A 21,746-nucleotide genomic window follows, 5' to 3' on the forward strand; every position below is an offset into this window, starting at 1 on the left:
AAAACAGAGTAGAAATTCACCTCTGACAGCCTTGTTTTCAAACTCCTGCCGGACAGGACCCACACAGGCACATGCCCCGGGCCCTCAGCACTCCTCCACGGCGCTGGCCCCGCAGAAGCCTCTCTCTCCAGCATGAAGCCTGCGCCCCCGGCTGCCCTGGTCCTCAGCCTGGTCTTCGCCTCCTTCCAATCGGCTTGCTTGGCAGGTGGGACTGTGAGCTCTATTCTTGGCCACGCTGGGAAGGGGAAGGGAGGGGGAGGGGGGAAGGGAGGAGGAGGATTCCTGGGCCAGGACTGGTCCTGCACAAAGAGGAAACAATCCTTTCTCACCCGAAGGATTGGGCAGCGGTGGGGTGGGGGGTCTTAAATGTGCGCCTGTCCTCATCTAGGACAGGAGTCGCCACCTCTGTTGACCTTTACCACAAAGAACAGAGGAAAAGCAATGCACAGCGCCTCTCCCAGCAGGGGACCAAATGGGCCTAAAATGGCATCTTTTGGGTGCAGTTTCCCAGTGGCTCCTCAGAGCCCGGGGCTGCTGAGCCTGGCAATGCTCCCTTTGCACTGCCCCTCCCTTCCCCTAAGGCCCTCTGACCCTCTCCTGACCCTGTGCTTTCTTTGCAATTTTCACAAAACCTGAATGCATGAAAGCTGCCAAACTCAGTCTACTGTTCTCCTGTCTTCCCGGGACACGGGAGATGTTGGGTTAGTGCCTTGTGGAGGCTGGAGGGGTTGAGGCCATCCCGTCAGGGTGTCCCCGGCTGGGCTCTGAGCCTCATGCAGAGGCTGCCCTGACACTCCCAGGCTCCTGACTTTTGCCTCTGGCTTTGATCTTGCTCCTCAACTCCTCAGGACACAGTCTGCCCTGTTCCCTGAGTCTGTCTCTGTCTATTAGTCTGTCTCAAAACCAATCCTCACCATCCCCACCCCCACACCTCCCCCACTCCCACCCCCACCCCCCCATCCTTCCTCCCCTTCAACCTGTCTCTGCCTCTCTCATCCTCACAGACTCTCCTGTGGCGGTCCAGAGAGTGTGGGCTCTCAAAGCCTGTGAGCCTCAACGCTGCTTTGTACCTACCAGCTGTGTGACCTTGAGCAAATTACTTACCCTTTCTGTGCTCCAGTTTCTTTATTATAACATAGGGATAATCCTAGGGCTTACATATCAGGTTGTTGTAAAGATGAAATGAGGTGACTGTAGGTAAATACCTTTGAACAAATTAACTCATGGTAAACACTTAATGAATGTTAGCACATTCATTGTCCAGTATAACCCCTCCCCTAATAAAAGTGTTCTGTGTCTTTCTTTCTGTTTATCCTCACAGTGCCTTGTTTAGGATAGGGCCTCAAAAAAACGACAAATTTAACTGCACTGAAGAGTTGGGTCTTCCCAGCAGCCTTTACTTTGGAAGTGACCCCAACTGCGACCAGTCCCTGGTTGGCTGTCCTTATGAGGGTGATATTTAAATTCGTAGGGGGTAGGGGAAGGCAGGAGAGGATAAAGGGGGGATAAATGGTGACAGAAAGAGACATGACTTGGGATGGGGAGCACACAGTACAATATACAAATGATGTATTATAGAATTGTACGCCTGAAACCTGTATAATTTTATTAACCAATGTAACCCCAATGCATTCAATAAAAAATAAATAGAAAAAATTCTTAGGAACTTCTAACTAGGCTAGCCAGTGTGAGCCATATAAAATTGCTGAACAATTCCTCACCTACATAAATGGCAATTACATATGGTTTCACCTAATACTAGCATCCAACTTACCAGGTTTTTTCCACTCACTTGTTCTAGACGGGGACCACTTCCATTCTAGGGTAGAGGGGAGGTGAAGGTCAGGACCAAGGAATTTATTTCGGTTATAACAGACATTAAAATGTTGAGGAATCAATTTCTCCAAAACAAATAAAGACCAAGCTGTAAGCCATTTAGCTGTAAATAATTTACAGTAACAATCAGATTGCATCAAGGTAATTACTACACTTTGGGCAGGACACTGGAGCGGCTTGGGGGTGGGTGGCATAAAATTAGTCTGAGCAGGAATTCTGTGGCTTTGGCTGGTCAAGAAGTTTCCTCCTAGCCTCTCCTGCTATGTGACACCAAGCACCTTTGAAGGGCATGCTGACCTGGTGGGGGCCTTGAGCGTTTCCAAACCAGTTTTATGTCTTTGTATTCCCAAGAAGCAGACTGAACAGCAATGTCGTTTCCAGACAGAGTCTCCAAAACTGGTCTCTTGGTCTTGTTGTACCTAGATTAGCACTAACAGAACTTTTTTTCTTTTTTTTTTTTTTGCTGATGGAAAGTCTGCATATCTGTGCTGTGCTTCCATTGTGGTAGCCACTAGCCACATTTGGGGACTGAGCACTTGAAATGTAGTTTATCTGACCAAGAAGCTGAACTTCTGTTTAAACATTTAAATAGTCACCAGTGGCGGCCGTGTGGGACTGAACGGATGGATCCTCCTCTTATGCTGTTGTGAGAGGGAGTGTGGGCAATGGGTTTTCTTCCTTGGAGACCCTTATGTTCATCTCCATAACCCCAGCTCACCCCCCAAACTCTGATACAACTGTAAGAATTCCTGCTGAAATTCTTTCTTTCATTGGGCTCTCTACTTCTTAATCAAGGGACAATTTGAAGTGCTACATATTCTAGCAACCTCTAGATTTGCTTATATGGTGTTTAATTTCCCCCCCCCCCTCCCCGATAACCACTTCCATGTCTTGCTGAGTAATACCAGTATCTTTGTCAGAAATCAAGGTCAGATTTCAATGTCTATTTGTTCAAGAGTTTTGTTTTTAATATATTTTGATTGATTTCAGAGAGAGGAAGGGAGAAGGAGAGATAGAAACATCAGTGGTGCAATAATCATTGATTGCCTACTGCATTGCCTGCCCTCCCCCCCCCCCCCCCCAGCCCAGATATTGAGCCCACAACTCGGGCATGTGCCCTGACCACAAATCAAACCGTGACTCTGGGTTCATAGGTCAACGCTCAACCACTGCACCACACAGGCCAGGCTGTTCAAAGTTTTGGAGGGAATTAAAGGTAGTTATGGAAAGATGCTTCAGATTTTTAAATAAGTTTGTTACCATATATTAGAAAAACCATTTTCTATGTATTTATTTGCATAGAAAGCAGCTAATTTGATAGAGTGTTTGGGAAGCTGTAGATGGCAGGCCCTGGGTAAGGGACCATGCGAGGTGGAAATAAAGCATCTCTGAATGAGAAGAGACCACGATAGGAAAAAAGGGGAGTATTTGTTTGCTAGGGCTGACACAACAAAGAAGTCCACGAGCAAGGTGTCTGCAGGGTTGGTTTCTCCTGAGGCCTCCCTCCTGTGTCCTCACGTGGTTTTTCTCTGCTTGCACATCCCTGTGTCTCTCCTCTTCTTATAAGGACCCGTCATACTGGATTAGGGCCCACACTAATGGCCCCATTTCATGTTAGAAAGACCTCTTTAAAGGTTTTATTTCCACATGCATTCATTGCTGGGGGATTAGGACTTCAACATCTGAATTTGGGGGAGGGGGGAGCCACAATTTAGTCCATAACAAGGAGTTAGCTTTGCTGCATGACGTCTAGACTGGAACATCTATAATCCTTTCACAGTACTCACTACTAATTTACTCAGACTGTCTTCTGCCGTTTTTCCCCAGAAGCAAGCAGTGGCATCAACTCAACCTTGACCAACCACCACGCAGATCCTGAGACTCTGGAACAGTGCCACAGTAAGCGTCTGCCATCTGCCCCAACCAGAGCTGGCCCTGTGTCTGGGAGGGAAACATAAGCCTCCTGGCTTCTGCTCATTGGCGTGGGGTGGCTGAGTGTCGGCCTGGCCTCGCTGGGTGCTGGTGTGGTTTGTTCACAGCCTCCAGAACTGTTTGCAGAGTCCATCCAAAAGCTATCTTGGCCTTGACCCCCATCGAAGCTCACAACCTTTGGCACAGATAGCTTTAATGACCCATCCCCACGACAGGAGCCAAAGAGGCCCTGAGTTCAGAGACGTGTAGATGTTTGCCAGTGGAAAGACCACAAAACTCAGCTGGAAGCTCCCAAGACAGGAACTTCATTTTCATACCCTTTGCATATTTCTGTTCTTCTCTCCTTGAATACCTCCAGCCACAAGGAGGGCAGTACTTCATAAAGCCACCACTACTGCAGATATCTAATTAACAAAGTCTTGCAATATATTCTAAGTCTGGCTTCCTTTAATCTGCCCTCATTGAATGACCAAATGTGTTTGTTCACTTCTGGACACTTATAGAGAAGAATAATAGGCAAGGATGTGTAGAGGTTAAGAACACAGCTTTGGAGTCCTGCAGACTTGGGTTTGAGTTCTAGTTCTGCCAACCCATGACCTTGGGCAAGTTACAGCCTGAGATTCTTCATGTAAAATGGGACTAACAACCACACCTATCACTTTACGAGGAATAAATAAGGTAACATGTGCAGAACATTTAGCATAGCACGTGGCATATTTTCATGTAGGTAACTATTGTATTATTATTATTGTCTTGTTGTTATGACTGTTAGAGATGGGGCGGCTGGCGTGATGCTCTCTCTTCCCCCAGATGTGGACTTCTGCCTAAAAGCATCCCAGTGTTGCCACGCTGGCGTGGATGAGTACGGCTGGATCGCGGCCGCCGTTGGCTGGAGTCTCTGGTTTCTCACCCTCATCCTGCTCTGTGTGGATAAACTGGCGAAGTTAACTCCAGATGAGCCCAAGGACTTGCAAGCATGAGGCGCAGAATCAGAGCCCCAAGAATGTCGGCCGCCACCCAGCTGTGGCTAATAGCAGGCACGGAGTAGCGCCAATGTGGTTTCTAGTAAAGTCATTTTCACCTTTAAACTTCAGTTACTTTTTAAAGGGAAGGAAGACAGAAAGGGGCTCCAAATAAGGGAATGCCAGTGCTGCTAATTCCAAGAGAAAGGTGGGCCTCTGAGCTCTGATACCCTCCTTTCTCCAGATAGTCTCGATGGGATTACTTATTTTAGCCATGGCTTTCTTCTGGGCTCCAAGGTGGAGCACCGGAAACATAAGACTTGATCTTTTAGTCAACACATTTGAAATTAAACTCATAACCTTCTCACCGAACAGAGGTCGTTGTCATCTGTCCTCATTTCAGTCAAGGGCATCACTGTCACTTCAAAATGTAAGGATCACCGTCGACACCCCCAAAGTCCTCACCCCATGTCCAGTGCTTCCCCAGCTCTGTTCTCACCCCCATGACTATTCCTTCCAAGGCTAACCTGTCCCATCCTCCCTGCCAGCAGCCTGCTTCTGGCCCTCAGTACATTGTCCCTGCATTATTCCGGGGATATTTCCTTTGGTTCTCACTGCTTGCAGGATCCTTCTCCCTATGGGCAGCTGTCACACAGCCTGGCACTGAGCTCTTCCCATGAGTCCAACCAACCGACTCCCTGCACAGGGCTGAGGGGCTCTAGCTGGCCCACTCCACAACTGAATGGATGTCTTTCCCGTCTCCCCTGCTCTTCACCTCCGCCTCCCGACTCCATCTCCAGAATGAAGGCCATTGCTCTGCCTGGAGCCTTCCTGATCCTCTTGGGGGACCTGGAGCTGGTGCTCTTAGCTACTGGGCCCTGAGGTGCGGCCGTCATGCAGGGACCTGCTCACAGTGAGTTTACACTTCTGGGGCATAGGAAGCTTCTGGTGACGGTTGTCGGTGAATGACTGAACCAATGAGTCCTTGCCCCAGATGAACTTAGGACCACCATTTTGCATTCAGAGCCTCCATTTTTCTGAAAATGGTTAAAACAACCAAACTTCTTTGATTCCTGTTCTCTCAGGGACTCACTTAGCAGGAGGGTGTGGCCTGTGGCTGTGAGGTCTGCCAGTGGGTCTGGAGGAGAGGAGGGTGGTCTATCAGTAGGAAGGAAGGACAAAAACGACTCTTTCTTTATGGAACAATGTCTGCCCTTTGTCAGGGACCATGTATTAGATGGGATCAACTCTAAATAATCAAAATACAGAAAGAAAAAAAAGTGCGAGGCTCCTGAAGTAGGAAGAAATGTGTTGCAAAGGTGGCAAATGACTCAAAGCTGCCCGATGCTCTTGCAGAAAATCGAGATAAATTTCCCCGACAACGGAAACTAAAGGGATCGCGTGGCTCACTCTGAAGAGCCAGATAGTTTTAGGATCTCAGTTGTTAAATCAGTAAAATGGGATGGATTTATTGTGCCTAAGTATTAAACAATCATGTGAACAAAAGTGTCTGCATGGCCCAGCCGGCGTGGCTCAGTGACTGAGCGGCGCCCTATGAAGCAGGAGGTCACGGTTTGATTCCCAGTCAGGGCACATGCCCGGGTTGTGGGCTTGATCCCCAATAGGGGATGTGCAGGAGGCAGCCGATCAATGATTCTCTCTCATCATTGATGTTTCTCTCTCTCTCTCTCTCTCTCTCTCTCTCTCTCTCTCTACCTCTTCCTTCCTCTCTTAAGTCAATAAATATATATTTAAAAAATATTTTAAATGTCTGCATGATGCCTGGTGTGTTGGGGACATATAAACAGTCTATGTTCCACTTTTTTAGAGATTAACAGAGTTTCCACAATACGTGATGCTTAATTCCTTAGAGATCCAAAGATCCAGTGATGAGCACACTTGGATTTCATACCTGCAAACATTTTGGAAATAAAACAGTATGACACAGTGGGAAGAGCACTAGCTCCAAAAATAAACGAAAGAAGGAAAATTAAGATCTATTTCTGGAGGTGGGGGGGGGGGTGTAGATCAACCAAAGAATGTGTATGCATATATATGCATAACCCAGAGACACAGACAACAGAGTGTTGGAAGCCGGGGCAGCAGGTAGGGGCAGGCTAGACGGGGCCAACGGGAGAAAAAAGGAAACATATGTAATACTTTCAAAGTTAAATATTTTTAAAAATTAAAAAAATAATCAAGATCTATTTCTGGCAATGGGAACAGAAACAAATCACTGCCTTTTTTGTCGTGGTTGTTAATTCTCACTTGAGGATATTTTTCCATTGACTTTTTAGAGTGTAAGAGTCACTCACTGCCTTGCTGAACATCAATCTTCTAAGTGAAAAATGTAATCCTTGGACCAATCGGTGGTTGCAAACTCAGTAGAGCTCTCTGAGGCGCTGTGCGGAGCGGTGAGCACGAGGCCCCTCTCTGCACCGAGGGCTGGGCTCTCATCTCTCTCATCTATCGGCCCCGCGGAAGATTTAAGTCGCTGCTTTAAAAAGCAGAGTCAGAGCACCAGCGATGTCTGAGATCTCCTCCAGGCGGGGCGACGTGAAGATTGAGACTCCGTGGGCGTGAGCTGTGTGGATGCCCTGCCTCTGTCACGAGAACATTTAGGTAACCTGTGAATCGCTTTTCCTTCATCTGCCCAAGAGGATGGCGGAACGAGTCTAAACAATCGCTCTTTTCTTCGAGACAGGAAAGAAAGACAGTTATATACCTCGACGGCTATGCTTCCCACATGGGGGATCTCAGATTTGTTCTCAGCATGGAATCTATTCTAGCAAAGCAAAGATTTGTCAACAAATTTAAAAGGAAAACCAAGTGTCACCTTCCAGGGGTCTAAGAGCTTCCTGGTGTAAATAAAGCAGCAGGGCCTGCCTACTGGTAGATGTACTTTCATTTTAAAAGGGTGCCTGCAGTAGTCAGTGCTGCCCCCACAGTGACAGACTGTATGACACAAAGCTCGTGATGCTGCTGACATTTCGGCATCAAAACGTCCTGGGCAGAACTAGAACAGTGGACTTTAAGGTGTGGCATAATTATCTGCTTTAAAAATCATCATTTTAAACTCTATTCCTTTTTATGTGCATGATACCCAGGGACAAATAAACCAAAAATAGAATTTTCTATTAAGAATGAAATGTTGGCCCGGCCGGTGTGTCTCAGCGGTTGAGCACCGACTCATGAACCAGAAGGTCACGGTTCGATTCCCAGTGTGCGGCATGCAGGAGGCAGCCAGTCAATGATTCTCCTTCATCATTGATGCTTCTATCCCTCTCTCCCTCTCCCTGAAATCAATAAAAACATTTTTTTTTTAAAAAAAAGAATGAAACGTTGTACCATGCAATATTAATCAAAAAGAATTCACTAGCTTGGGCCTCTTTTCCACCAAAATAAATGTAAGTATATTTTTAAACTTAGATAAATACCAATCTAGAAATGTTTTTGATGAGGAACAGCTCTCTCTGTGACCCTGGCATCTGTTTTGAGATCATAGGTGTGATTCCACGGTCTTCACTGATGAGTGGTCTTCACTGAGGAGTGCCCTGGCCTACCTGGTGTCTCCAACCAGCCTTCCTGGGACTCCAGCCCATTCACACTTCCTCCCAGCGTGATCTTTCTATTACGTGGATAAGTCATAGAGCCACCCCTCGACCTAAAATCCCACAGTGACTCCTCACAGTGGACAGAGTAAAGTCCATAGCCCTAGGATGACGGAGATATCCTTCTGTTACTGGAGCCTCAACATTTCTTCAGCTTTACCTCTTGTGTGTCCTGCAATGAAACCCAGTTTTGAATTATTTCAGTTCCCTAAACATGCCAGGCCGTCTCTATCCCCCATGCCCTCCTTCCTGCTGTTCACACAGCCTGGAACATACCTTCCCAAGAGGTCAGTTTGCCATGCACCAAGAGAAGCTTACATTTTGGGTCCCCTTACGTACATGCCCCAGCCACGCCTACCCTGAGGCCCTCTACCTAAGTTTGTAATTTGTTGTGTGTGTTTTTAAAGGAAAGCCCTCTCATGGTATGTGTTTTAGGCCCCATAAACCTGGACCTGCCCTTGCTCTTACCCTTCCCTCTTCCCTTTCCTAAGTGGACTCGTTTGGTTTACTGGGATTGACCTAAATCAAGCTACCCGCTCCTCCCTACACACACACACACACACACACACACACACACACATGCACGTGCACACGCATGCACACACATGTGCACACACACCTCCAGGACAGCATTGTGACAAAGAATGTGTTTGAGCAAACTCTAGCCAGGCTCCTCTGAGTCCACTTATCTACTAGATTTCAACTTTGGCCAATAAAAACTACAGACTCTCAACACAAATGATTTCGTCCACCCCATCCCCCCACATTAAAAGGGTTAAATATTTAACATGGTTTCCAACAACTCAAGACCATATCTCTAGGCTGACCACAGCCCCCCTTAAACTGCTTGAGACAGCTCAGGCTGCCAAAAGAATTTCCTGTTTGTTCTAACCAATGTCTGACAATTGGGCCCCTGACCATCCTTTCTTACAGCATTTACTCAAAAGTATTCACAGTAATGAATCCTTCCTCTGTCCATTTGAGATATCTGTCTATCTATCTATCTATCTATCTATCTATCTATCTATCCATCCATCCATCCATCCATCCATCCATCCATCCATCCATCCATCCATCCCTCCATCCATCCTATAACTCAGGACCTGAAAGCCATTCCTTAACTGTCAGCAGGACAGATAGGGCCTCTGTCTCCCAGTCTCTGTGGGAGGACAGAATCCTAACTTCAAGGATTGCCTACTGGCAGACCTACTGGCCTACTCAGCATTTACACTGGCCAGATCTGTAATTTCTCACTTCCCTGCCTCTACTGAGCCCGCACTCACACCCTACCCCACTCCTTCACGGTCCTTGTAAAACACCCTGTCTTTCTCTGTACAAATCAGTCTGAGTGCAGTTCACACCGCTCCCTCTTCCCATGGCAATAGTAGGTTACTGACTAACATCTGTCCTTACCAATTCAGTGTCCAGCTTGTTCATCTTTGACAACTGAGCTCTTTGGACTGTTGCATCTGCCTGCTTGTCTTTCTCATTGATCTCTCTGAGGGCAGGGACTGTGTCTTTAACTTCTGATCCCTTCCCTCAGGGCCTGGGCATGCAGCAAAAATTAGTACATGTTTGATGAATTTGTGAGTCAGAGGAGACCCAGGAACGCGGCCCGTGCGAATAACCACAGTGAAGCAACAGAGCCCTGAGGACAAAGGAGGAGGCTCCTGGGAAAACTTGGGGTTCAAGGTTGGAAAAAACTTAAATTATTGTTTCTGTAAGTTTATAATTATACATTAAGTCCTTTGTGGAAACGAGTAACTGGCGGGTCTACCCAACAAGTTAATTCTATGGTGGGAGCCTAAATATACAAATGAACAAGGGCCAGACCAGATCTAAAAATAGAACTTTGACCCACAATCTGTAGCAACCAGTCCAGGAAGCCAGTCACCACCCACAGCAACTTGTCTAGGAAGTCGAACTACTGTCTGCAGCAACCAGGCCAGGAGCCAAACAACAACCTCCATAGCAGTCGGCCCAAACTGCCAGGATTTGGTTAATAACGGACAACTTCAGTTCACTTAATTTCTGTGCCCATTTCCAACGTAGGACCAACTGAGAAAGCCAAATATGTACCTCTAACCCAGCGGTCACCAACCTTTCGGACCTCACAGACCACCAGTTGGCACCCGCTGCTCTAACCCATCATATAGTGCCCATGATGCACAGGACGTGTGTTACTGTGGGCTGGCCTCGTCACCTCTAGTCGCATCTCCTAAGGGAGGGTCTCCACCACCTGACCTCTTCTTGGGCAGGTCTGTGTGATGGGAGAAGAGAGCCATGATGTGTCATAGCTCATGATGGGCGAGCACTCTGAGTGCCCGCCCACAGCTGCTCCATGCCAGCAGCCTCCAGTCAGGGGCCGCCTGAAGACCTGAGGCTTACCCCTTTTCCTCTAAAAACCTCTCCCACTGCCCTGCCTGCCTAGGTCGCTGCCAAATATAAATGGTGGTGGCTGACTCCTTTACTACAGCACGCTCTGAAAAAATAGCTTTCACTTGTTCTCATTTGGGTGGTCTTTGTTTATTTCCACAGTGGCTATTTGTTGAACTTTTTTTTTAAAGACCTTCTATTGATTTTTAGAGAGAGAGGAAGGGAGAGAGAAAGAGAGAAACATTGATGTGAAAGCAAAACACGAATTGGTCGCCGGCAATCCACCCGGACTGAGAATCAAACCGACAACCCACGATGCCCAACCAACTGAGTAGTCACACTGATCAGGGCTATTTGTTGCACTTTGTTGAAATATTTGCCCTGTTCCTTTGTACCTTGAAAAATATTTTTTTATTTTTTTTTTACTTTGGAGATTCCAGTTACCAGCTCAAAATGAGGGAAACTGCTGAGAGGGGAGTGTTGTGGTATGAATTGTGCCCCCCCACACACACACAAATTCCTTATGTTGAAGCCCTAAGCCCAGTACCTAAGAAGGGACTTTATTTGGAAATAGGGTCATTCAGATATAGTTAAGATGAGGTCACACTGAACCGGTCCGTACACAGGGAGACTGCCATGTGAACATGAAGGCAAATCGGGTGAGGAACCCCAAAGATGGCCAGCAGACCACCAGCAGCTCAGGGAGAGGCCAGGAAGATTCTCCCTCAGAGCCCCCAGAAAGAACCAACCCTACCGACACCTTGATCTCAGACTTCTAGCCCCCAGAACTGTGAGACAATACATTTCTATGGTCTCAGCCACCCAGTTTGTGGTACATTGTTACAGCAACCCTAGCAAATTAACACAAGGGGTATTTTGAAAAATCAGAAGTTTCAACTTGAAACCAAGTATACCAGCCTTGTGCTCAATAGCTTGCAATGTATGCATCACAGACATGGAAGCAACTAGACCAGCGGTTCTCAACCTGTGGGTTGCGACCCTTTTAGTGGTCGAAGGACCCTTTCACAGGGGTCGCCTAAAACCATCCTGCTTATCAGATATTTACATTACGATTCATAACAGTAGCAACATTACAGTTATGAAGTAGCAACGAAAATAATTTTATGGTTGGGTCACAACATGAGGAACTGTATTTAAAGGGCCAGAAGGTTGAGAACCACTGAACTAGACAAATAGACAGGTTATAGTACCAGTCATGAGTGTGGAGACGCACCCTCAGTGACAGGACGTGACGGGGAGCCTTGCTGCACCTCCGTATGACACATCATGGCTCTCCTCTCCCATCACACAGACCTGCCCAAGAAGAGGTCAGGTGGTGGAGACCCTGCCTTAGGAGATGCAACTAGAGGTGATGATGCCAGCCCCACAGTAACACATGTCCTGTGCATCATGCACCCATACCAGCACCCAGTCCCCGCGACCTGGGGTCCCTGATCTCATTCCCCACACCCACTCCCGACTGCCAAGGAGGATCCCAGCCCTGCCTGACTCTGGGTGGCCAGGGAGATAAAAGAGGCCAACACAGGGTGCCCCGGAACCCTAAGCACACTTGAGAGCGGGTCAGGGATTGGGGGCCAAGCCTGCTGCTGCCCAGTGGAATTGGGAAAGCCCTTCTAGAGTAGTTCAGGTTGTTCATAACTCACTCAGTTTTGCTTTTGGACAGGACACATTTTTAAATTTGCACAGAGGTGCCCTAAGGGCTGCTAAAGCCTAAGAAAAAAGAAGTGACAATTGGCTTTAATTACAGGCTTGTCTGGTACAAGACACACTTGCTATGTAACTTATTTGCAAATGCGTTATTTAAAAAAATAAGTTGGCCCAACTGATGTGACTCAGTGGTTGAGTGTTGACCTATGAACCAGGAGGTCACAGTTCAATTCCCGGTCAGGGCACACGCCTGGGTAGTGGGCTTGTTCCCCAGTAGGGGTTTGAAGGACACAGCCAATCAATGACTCTCTCTCATTACTGATGTTTCTAACTCTCTCTCCCTTTCCCTCCTCTCTGAAATCAATAAAAAATATACTTTTAAAAACTACATCAGTTTTAAATCCTATATAATAAAAGCCTAATATGCTAAGTGTCCGGTCGTCGGGAGGGTGCCAGACGCAGGGCTCATGGCTGGTGCGCCTCTCCTGATCGGGACTGACTGGGCACGGGCCTGCAGCAGGCGCAATGGGGCCGGGATGAACGGGAGCGGCAGGCAGGAGCTGCAGACGGCATTGGACTGCGGGTTTCAGCCCCATCCCCATAGGCCACCCCGAGGGAACCCACTCATGCACGAATTCGTGCACTGGGCCTCTAGGAAATAAATAAGTAAGTTGTATAGAAAAGGGTTAAAGTTAAAAAATAAAAACTTGATTACAAACAATAATCAATCATGGCAAGACTGATAAAGTGCCACTGATGGAGCACAGCATGCCTGGCAATACCACACGTGGATATCACAGTGGAGTTTTGTCATTTCCCTTCCCCACTAAAGAGACAAAACCAAAATTTCTTCTGTGACATGTTATTTCTATCAACAAGGAACAGGAGCCAAAATGGTTCTACAAAAGTAAGCAAATATCTATTTTCATTAGTCAAGTCTCTTTCCCAAATTTTGTATTGTTATACAAAGGCAATATGTGGCCCTGGCCGGTGTGGCTCAGTTGGTTGAGTGGTGTCCTGTACACTAAAAAGGTTGTGGGTTTGATTCCCGGTCAGGCACATGCCCAGGGTGCAGTTTCCATCCCTGATATTGGGGTACATACAGGCGGAAACCAATCATGTTTCTCTCTCACATTGATGTTTCTTTCTCTCTCTCTCTCCCCTCCCCTTCCACTCTTTAAAATCAAATTTTTAAAAATAATATACATATAAGCAATATATGAACTACAGAGAATAATTATATTTTGGAAATGCTCGAATCAAATATTCTTTTTAAAAAATACATATATTCTTATTGATTTCAGAAAGGAAGGGAAAGGGAGAGAGAGATAGAAACATCAATGATGAGAAAATCATTAATTGGCTGCCTCCTGCATACCCTCTACTGGGGATCGAGCCTGCAACCCGGGCACATACTCTTGACCAGAATTGAACCCAGGACCCTTCAGTCCGCAGGCCGACACTCTATCCACTGAGCCAAACCACCTAGGGCCCAAATATTTTTTTGAAAAATGATTTACAAGCTATCAAGCCATGAAAAGACACAGAGGAACCTTAAAGGCATATTACTAAGTAAAGGAAGCCCATCTTAAAAGACTACATTCTGTCTGATTCTGACCATATGTCATACCGGAAAGGGTAAAACTATGGAGACAGTAAAAAGATCAATGGTTGTGGGGAGGGAGGGATGAATGGGTGGAGCCCAGGATTTTGGGGGCAGTAAAACATCTGTGTGACACAATAACAGTGGGCACATGTCATTATACATTTGTCAAAAACAACAGCCTGAACTTTCCCCCACTTTTCTGGACATCTATGCAAAGGGTTCTTGTCACTCTGTCGTCACTGGTCTGCAAGACATTTTACTCCTTATTCACTTTTACCCCTATTCCTCTCTCTCATTCTCCTGCTCCCATCCCCTAAGGCAACCATATGGTCCCTATATGTGCTCTTGTAAGTGAAGAATTATCATAAGTTCAGGTGTTTTGAATTTACATAAACTGGATCTCATCCTGCCTCTTATTTATTCGATAGTATTGGTAATGTTTTAATCTTTTACCCTGTTATGTCCATATGTCTGAGCTTCTAGCTGCTGCACAGAATTCCACTGTGAGCCACCTGGCTCACTTTTCTATTATCTGGGCGCATCCCTAGATTGGCTCCAAGCCCTACGTCCAGTCACACGGCCACAAAAGCCCTCCTATGCTCTCTTTGTGGGTCTATGAACATATTTTCCTGGGAAAGATTGCCAGGTGGAGTACTGCTGGGTCACAGAAGAAACACATTATTAATTAAACAAAGTATTGTGGAATAACCTGCTTTTTGAATCAGCGTATGGAGATTTCATTCAGTTGTCCCAGAAATTGAAATTGACTTTTCATTGTTTCTATCTCCCTGTACCAAGATAGACATCAATCATGTCCATGCCTCACCCAAGCATAATATACACAGCATCCCACTGTTAGAGATTGAATTCGATTTACTGAATTCAATTTTATTTTGAATCTGAAGGCAGCATTGCTTTTGATTTGTATCAGAGTTACCACTTTTTCTTTCAATGTCATTTCTTAAAAGGTTGGCTACAAATAAGATTCCAGGCCAGTGTGCATTTTAGCTGAATTAAAAAATAAAATTTACTGCCCTGCTACTGGGTTCTTGGCTCCAGGGCAGATTTTTCACCTTCCGATATGCCAGGGTCATGCCAGGTTTGGAGAACTGTGGAGAATCTGTTTTGTTCAAGAGACTAACTCTGCCACTGACATTTTTGGGACTCTGAGTGAGACTGCAGTGTGTTTTTCCTAGAAATGAACCAAAATGTAGATGCTACCGGTCAGTTCTGCAAGTCTGTCCTAGCAGCGAGAACATACAATTGAGTGGGTTACAAGGCTGGGTGACGGGCATGCTCCATGCTGAGCTTCTGAGAAAACCACGGGCATCATGACCTACAAGGTTTATGCTGAGGCTACCTCAGACTACCGTTATTCTATAAAACAGTAGGATGTAGATGCCAGGGAAGCAGAGGTTTTTAATAATTTTAAAAATTATTCCTAATATTTTCAAATAATTTTCACGGACTTTATATACCGCTATCAGAGCTCAATTTTCCCAGACAAATGGAACCTCCCATAGTCTCCCAGCATCTCCAACTGGCCTTCAGGGTTGGCAGCTTTCCACCCCATCTCTGGACACAGTGTGGAAGGCGGCCAGCTCAATAGGAGCAAACAAACCTCTTACCTCCCACCTTCCCAAGGGCAATTCCCTTTGAAGATCCCTGGGCTGGGGTAGGGGTAAGATCTGTGGGATGGGGGAATTGGTTTGTAAGGCAAATCAGATCACCATGATGGTCTAAGGGGGATAACATTTAATTTTTTTACCCCAAGGTACTTAAGCTTAACATTTAATGTGATTTACATAAATTATTTTTATGTGCATCTGTGGGTTTCAAAGAAATACAAGGAGATAATGTGAGTTGGCCAATCATGTCAGTCTAAACAGCTCAGCTTAGATTAAAAAAAATAAAAATAAACACACACACACACACTAGAGGCCCAATGCACGAAGATGTGTGCAAGAATGGGCCTTCCTTCCCCTGGCTGCTGGGACCGCCTTCACTCCAGCCCAGAGCCCCCTTTCTGCCTTTCCACACTGCCCAGAGGCCCGAAGTGGCTGGGGCGTTGGGGAACACCTGTGTTGTGGCCATGGCGATGACACAAGTGTCTCGCCCTGCCCCCAGCTGCTCAGCACCTGCATATGCAAATTACTTGCCATCTTTGTTGGGTTAATTTGCATACTCACTCCTGATTGGCTGGCAGGTGTCTTGAAGGTACAGTCAATTTGCATCTTTCTCTTTTATTAGTGTAGAGATATATATTATATGATTCTCTCCAAGCTTGGGATTCTCTGCTTTAAATCCTTATCTGAAAGACTGTGTTACTGGGACAATAGTGACCCACAGAACCCAAGTTGGAAGGGACCTTCGAGGCCAATGGGTTCCGTGCCCTTTTTCCTTCTCTCTCTCTCTCTTTCTCTCTCTCTCTCTCTCTCTCTCTCTCTCTCTCTCTCTCTCTCACACACACACACACACACACACACACACACACACTCAACCATACCTCACAGAGTGATGACCTGTCCTTGTTTGGTGACTTCCAGTAAATGATGTTCACCACTCTATGAGAGAGCCCCTTAAAGTCCATATATACAGAAAATAGCCCCATCTTATGACCAATTGCTGATAACTTGCCTAATAGAAAAATAACTCAAAGAAAAATAATCTAGGAAATAGTCTGGAAAAATAACAGTTTACAATATTCTAGATAATGTAACATAATTGGGAAAAGAACCATAGGTATCAAAAGGCAAGGTAAAGGTAAGATAATATTGCTATGGGATATTATGTAGGTATAAAATGATAATTATGAAAATTATATGCAAACTTTTTTGTCAAATTATAAAATATATATATGTGTGTGTGTATATATGTGTGTGTGGGTGAGGGTACAATGACAATGAAATGTATTCTAAGAATGGATACTGGAGATATAAGTTGGCTCAAATTTCTGAAAAGTAATTGATAATATGAAATAAGACCCTTTAAATCTATTCAGATCATTTACCTCAATAACTTCAACTTTAGAAAATATTCTAAGGAAATAATCTGAAAATCAGATAATGTATACACGAAGATATTTAGACACCATTATTTATCATAGCAAAACATTAGAAACAACTAAATGTTTAACATTAGAGTAATGGTTAAATTATACAGAAAAAAATACAGCCCCTCCCACCATGTGAGGATACGGTGAGAAATCTCCGACTTTCACCTCCAGAACTAATCACACACTTCATATTCAGACAGGAACGGTGAAGGAATCAGCCATTCCTTTGTTGAAATGTTAAAGCAACTGGTAGTGCCAACCATATTAAGAGAAATATAATCAAATTGTCCAAGGAAAAATATTTTTAGTAAAGAAATAAACTCAAATACAGGGGAGCTATAAGATAAACAAATAATAAATTTCACAAGAATTTAGAAAAAATGTAAATATAGACATAAAATCATGATAAAAATTGAGTTTTTAATGGCATGAGAAAATATTTATGACAATGCTAGTGAAGAAAGAGAGGATAGAAAAGTGTATGTGTGTCCCTCAACGAAGTGAAATAAAATAAATACACTGGAAAAATAAAATAAAATACATAGATAGGAAAATGTCCGGCAGGAACTGGAGGGCTGTTTAAGTCAGATGCACAGTAACCTTGGGCAGCACTATGGGGGGCTGTGTATGTCTGAGTGGCACACGTGTATGTGTGTTTAATTGTGAGTTAAAAACCACTCTATCCTCCGGGGTTCAGTCTAACATATAAAGAGCTTGCAGTTTTAAGGATCTGTACTGCCTGTGAAGCAGGGTAGTGTTATTTGCAAGTGGATTTGGCTTAGTCATACCCATCTATTGCAAACTCCAGGGCAAATGCTTAAAAAATAAAAACTGAAGTAAAATTGATATAGTAAGATGTAGGGCACGGCTATAGGGTTAATTAAGCCTGGGACTGACCTGTTGGCAAAGCCACAAACAAGCCCCAGCTTAGAGGGCACAGTCCTCTTAGCATAATTAGGCTTGACCTTATGATGCTCCCTAGATCTTATCTGGGAAGCTAATGGGCTGAGGGAGATGTTGCAAGTGCTGCCAAAACAAGTGAAACTCACAAGAACATTGTAACTATGGTGACCACTACCTTGTTTACCTCTGGCTATAAAATAAAGGCTCAGCTTGCCTCTGGATCTCTCTCTGTGGCCTCAGCCAGGCCCAGGAGATCCACCCAGCTTATTCTCTCTGTCTGCCATTTCTTCATCCTTCACTGCCCTCACTCAGGCTTGCGGAACCCTTGGCTGAGCTGGCTCGGCACCGTAAGAGAAGAGAGAAAATGGAAGTATATAAAATGCTCACAAAAGCAGAGAAGGCATAAAAAAGAGTGGAAGACAAAATATACATACAAACAAACAAAAAACAGAAGCAAAGAAAAGGTCCATGAATGAAAATAGTAACAAGGATGCCAGACACTCATCCAACCATATCAATAATTACTTTAAATGTGAATGGTCTAAACGCACCAATTAAAAGACAGAGACTATTAAATGGGGAGAAAAAAAAAAGCAAGACCCAACTATATATTGTCTACAAGAAACCCACTTGAAATATAAAGGCAAAGAAAGACGTAAGGTGAAGGGATGCTAAAAAATATGCCATACTAACATTAATCAATAGAAAACTGAAGTAGCTGTATGAATTTTAGAGCAGACTTCAGAGCAAGGAAATACATCAGAGATAAAGCGAAGGATCACAAAATGAGACAGGGGCCAGATTTCCAAGAAGACCTAACAACCCTCAATGTGTATACTCTTAACAACAAAGCCACAAAATAGTGAGGCAAAGATAGAACCTGCAAAAAGAAACAGATGAATCTACTATTGCAGTTTGAGACTTCAACATCCCTCCATCAGTCACTGACAGACCCGGCTAGCAGAAAATCAGTGAGGACAGAGCTGAATTAAACAGTATCATCAATCAACCTGATCTAATTGACATTTATAGATTACCATATCCAACAATAGCAGATTATACATTCTTCTCATGCTCACATGAAATATTCACCAAGAAAGACCACATTCTGGCCCAGAAAGCATACAAATTTAAAAGAATCAATACCACTGTGTTACTCAGTCATCATGTTACCCTAAATTACAGACATTATTAGCCTGAATTAGGTACTGACCTCAATCTGAATGTATCTTACGAGGCATGGAAAATGAAGCAGAGTTCATCTTTAAACAAGCACAAAATTAGACAATTTACTGTAAATTAATGTTCTGCTTTCTACTTAAAAAAATCCCTGAGCTTGTAAATCTAAAGAAATAGCATATTCACTTGAAATTGTTTTTTAAAATATTTTTATTGACTTTTGGAAGGAGAGGAGCCTGCAACCGAGATACATGCCTGAAATAAAAAAAAAATACATTTTTTTTTTCAAAAGACCAAAACCTACTAAAAGTTTGATTGCAGTATCTCTGATGATAGAATTATAGTGGTTTTTATGTCCTTTTCTTTTTGCTAATCTTCATTTTGACCAGGAAAGGCAGAGCAAAAAAGGTTAGGTTTCATCGGCTACATATAGTAATATATGATGTTTTGACTTAAATTTGGCTAGATTTTATTTTTTAAATTTGTCTTACAAGGCGTCCAAACAGAACAGTATCAAGGAACTATAAAACAGGGGCCTACACACATTCTGGCTCTTGGACTCCAAGTTCAGGCAGTGATTACCCTCATCTCTCACTTGGCGTTTTAGGAGGATCTGAGGGGAATTCTGAGCTCTGCCAAGAAAGTCCTGGCTGCTCATCAAAGGCAGCCACAGTGCAGAACGACTTAACATCCATTTGTACTGAAACACGGCAACCCCATTTTAGTATTTAAGCCCTTCTTTTTTAAAAATATAATCATTATTTTTTTTAATCCTCACCCGAGGATATTTTCCCACTGATTTTTAGAGAGAGTGGAAGAGAGAGGGAAAGACAGAGAGAAATATCGATGTGAGAGGGATACATCAATTGGTTGCCTCCTGCACACACCCCAACCAAGGCCGAGGCCAGGGAGGAGCCTGCAGCCAAGGTACATGCCCTTGACCAGAATCGAACCTGGGACCCTTCTGTCTGCAGGCCAATGCTCTATCCGCTGAGCCAAGCCGGCTAGGGCTTTAAGCCATTAAAAAAAATTCTTTGTACTAATATTTCCTTGAGAACAATCTCAGGATTTTAAAATTTGAAATAAAATGCTGAGAGAAACCACTTATTTGCGGTATATCATCACATAATAGAATCAATATCTAAGTACTTACGCTAATGCGTGTGCAACCATCCATGACCCAGACACTCCAAAACAACCTTACAATATGAGTTTTCCAGAGAAGTTGTTTTAGGCTTCTGTAATGCTATCCTTTGGCACAGGTACGACAAATAGCAGTTTAACTACACAAATGTGGAAAGCCTAGACTTGGGGCCATAATTTTTCAAGTCCTCAACACCAGAGAAAGCAAACGCACACACCCCTATTAGCTCCAGAAGGGTGTAACAAGGAGAATGTAGGTGACAGCTGTTAAATTGTGCATGGTCCAACAAGCAAAACATTTCATTAATTTAATTACCTAATTCCAGCACTGGAGCAAAAATGATTTATCTTCCTATTTGTTATTGTTTACTTACCTTAAGCTGTGCTTGGCAGGTGCGATGATGAAGAGGTGAAAGAGGGCTGTCCAATGAGGCCAATGATGGTTTAAACTCATATTCATGTCAACTCTATTGAGGCTCTGGGCGTGGGACCCGCCTGACCTTTCTTCTCAGCCACAGCTACTTCTAGTAACATCTTGTTCTTCCACCATGTTAGGCCTATTTACATTTAAGACATGGGAGATCTCTCAGGGGACCGAGGAGTACCAGTTAGTCTACACTCTGCTGTTTCTTGTTTTCAAGCTGAAGCTGTATTTATTAAAACATAATATAAAGATGCATTAAGACTGTCACGATTACCTGTCTTCAGCTATGTCTAAAATACCGGAGTATCTGACCGTCCTGTGTGCATATGTTATTTTTAAAATTCCTTTATTTTCCCTTCAATGACTAATATTTGGTTTTGTCAAATGTGCTTAAATTTCCATAATAGCCTATTCTTCTGCTGTTTACTAGTTTTTCTTTTTTTTTTTTTTTATCTCCCAAACACTTGAAACATATTTTAAGGTCTCTTTCATAGTGGTCTGTTTTCTCTAATTATTAGGTTCAAATTCTCCTTTTGGTTGATCCTTGGCCCTGAAGTCTCCTTCATGAAGGTTTACTTTCTGCCAAGACGTAAAACTGTTAACTGTGGTTTCAGTGTCAGTGGGAGCTGGCTGCCCTGAGAAGTACGGGAGGTTCTAGGTTATGGATGCTCAGGGCAGGTTCATATTAGCCTCTGCAGGGGGTTGGGTATGGGGAGGGCATATGGGCTTTATCCGCTCCAGATTAATCTGTTTCCCAATTTTTAAATGATTTTAGATTTAGAGAAAAGCTGCAAAATAATGCAGTGTTTCTGTATGCCTTTTACATAGCGTCCCCTAATATTAAAGTCCTGGCAGCCACAACAAAGTTAACAAAAGCAATAAATTAACCTTTGCATAAACTGTTAACTGCATCATAGACTTTATTTGGATTTCACCATTTCCCACTGATTACCTTTCTGGTGGTTGTTTCAGGGTCCTATCCAGGTGTCCACGTTTCATTTCGTGAGTTTCCACTGAGTTTCAGATCCTTTGCGTCTGTCTGTCTCGATGG

General features: G+C 44.2%; 2 protein-coding genes across 5 annotated transcripts in view; one reads left to right on the forward strand and one right to left on the reverse strand.

The window, feature by feature from the left end:
• Positions 1–159, reverse strand: part of ATP6V0A4 (ATPase H+ transporting V0 subunit a4) — a 64,131-nt gene extending 63,972 nt beyond the window's left edge. The window contains exon 1 of one of the 3 annotated variants that reach the window (XM_059711908.1): positions 21–159. The gene's annotated coding sequence lies outside the window, so the exon portion shown is untranslated. The remainder of the gene's footprint in view (positions 1–20) is intronic. The other 2 variants (XM_059711910.1, XM_059711911.1) reach the window with 2 other exon arrangements.
• Positions 72–6,502, forward strand: TMEM213 (transmembrane protein 213). Of its 2 annotated transcripts, none has more exons than XM_059711917.1 (3): positions 72–205; positions 3,664–3,735; positions 4,579–6,502. In XM_059711917.1, exons 1-3 carry the CDS (start codon positions 133–135, stop codon positions 4,746–4,748), a joined length of 315 nt encoding a protein of 104 aa, XP_059567900.1. In that variant the 5' UTR covers positions 72–132; the 3' UTR covers positions 4,749–6,502. The 2 variants fall into 2 exon arrangements, with proteins under 2 accessions (XP_059567900.1, XP_059567901.1); XM_059711918.1 differs by having other exon boundaries at positions 3,667–3,735.
• The last annotated feature ends 15,244 nt before the right edge of the window (positions 6,503–21,746 follow it).

The sequence above is a fragment of the Myotis daubentonii genome, chromosome 10 (assembly GCF_963259705.1).
Source record: "Myotis daubentonii chromosome 10, mMyoDau2.1, whole genome shotgun sequence".
NCBI classification, from domain to species: domain Eukaryota; kingdom Metazoa; phylum Chordata; class Mammalia; order Chiroptera; family Vespertilionidae; genus Myotis; species Myotis daubentonii.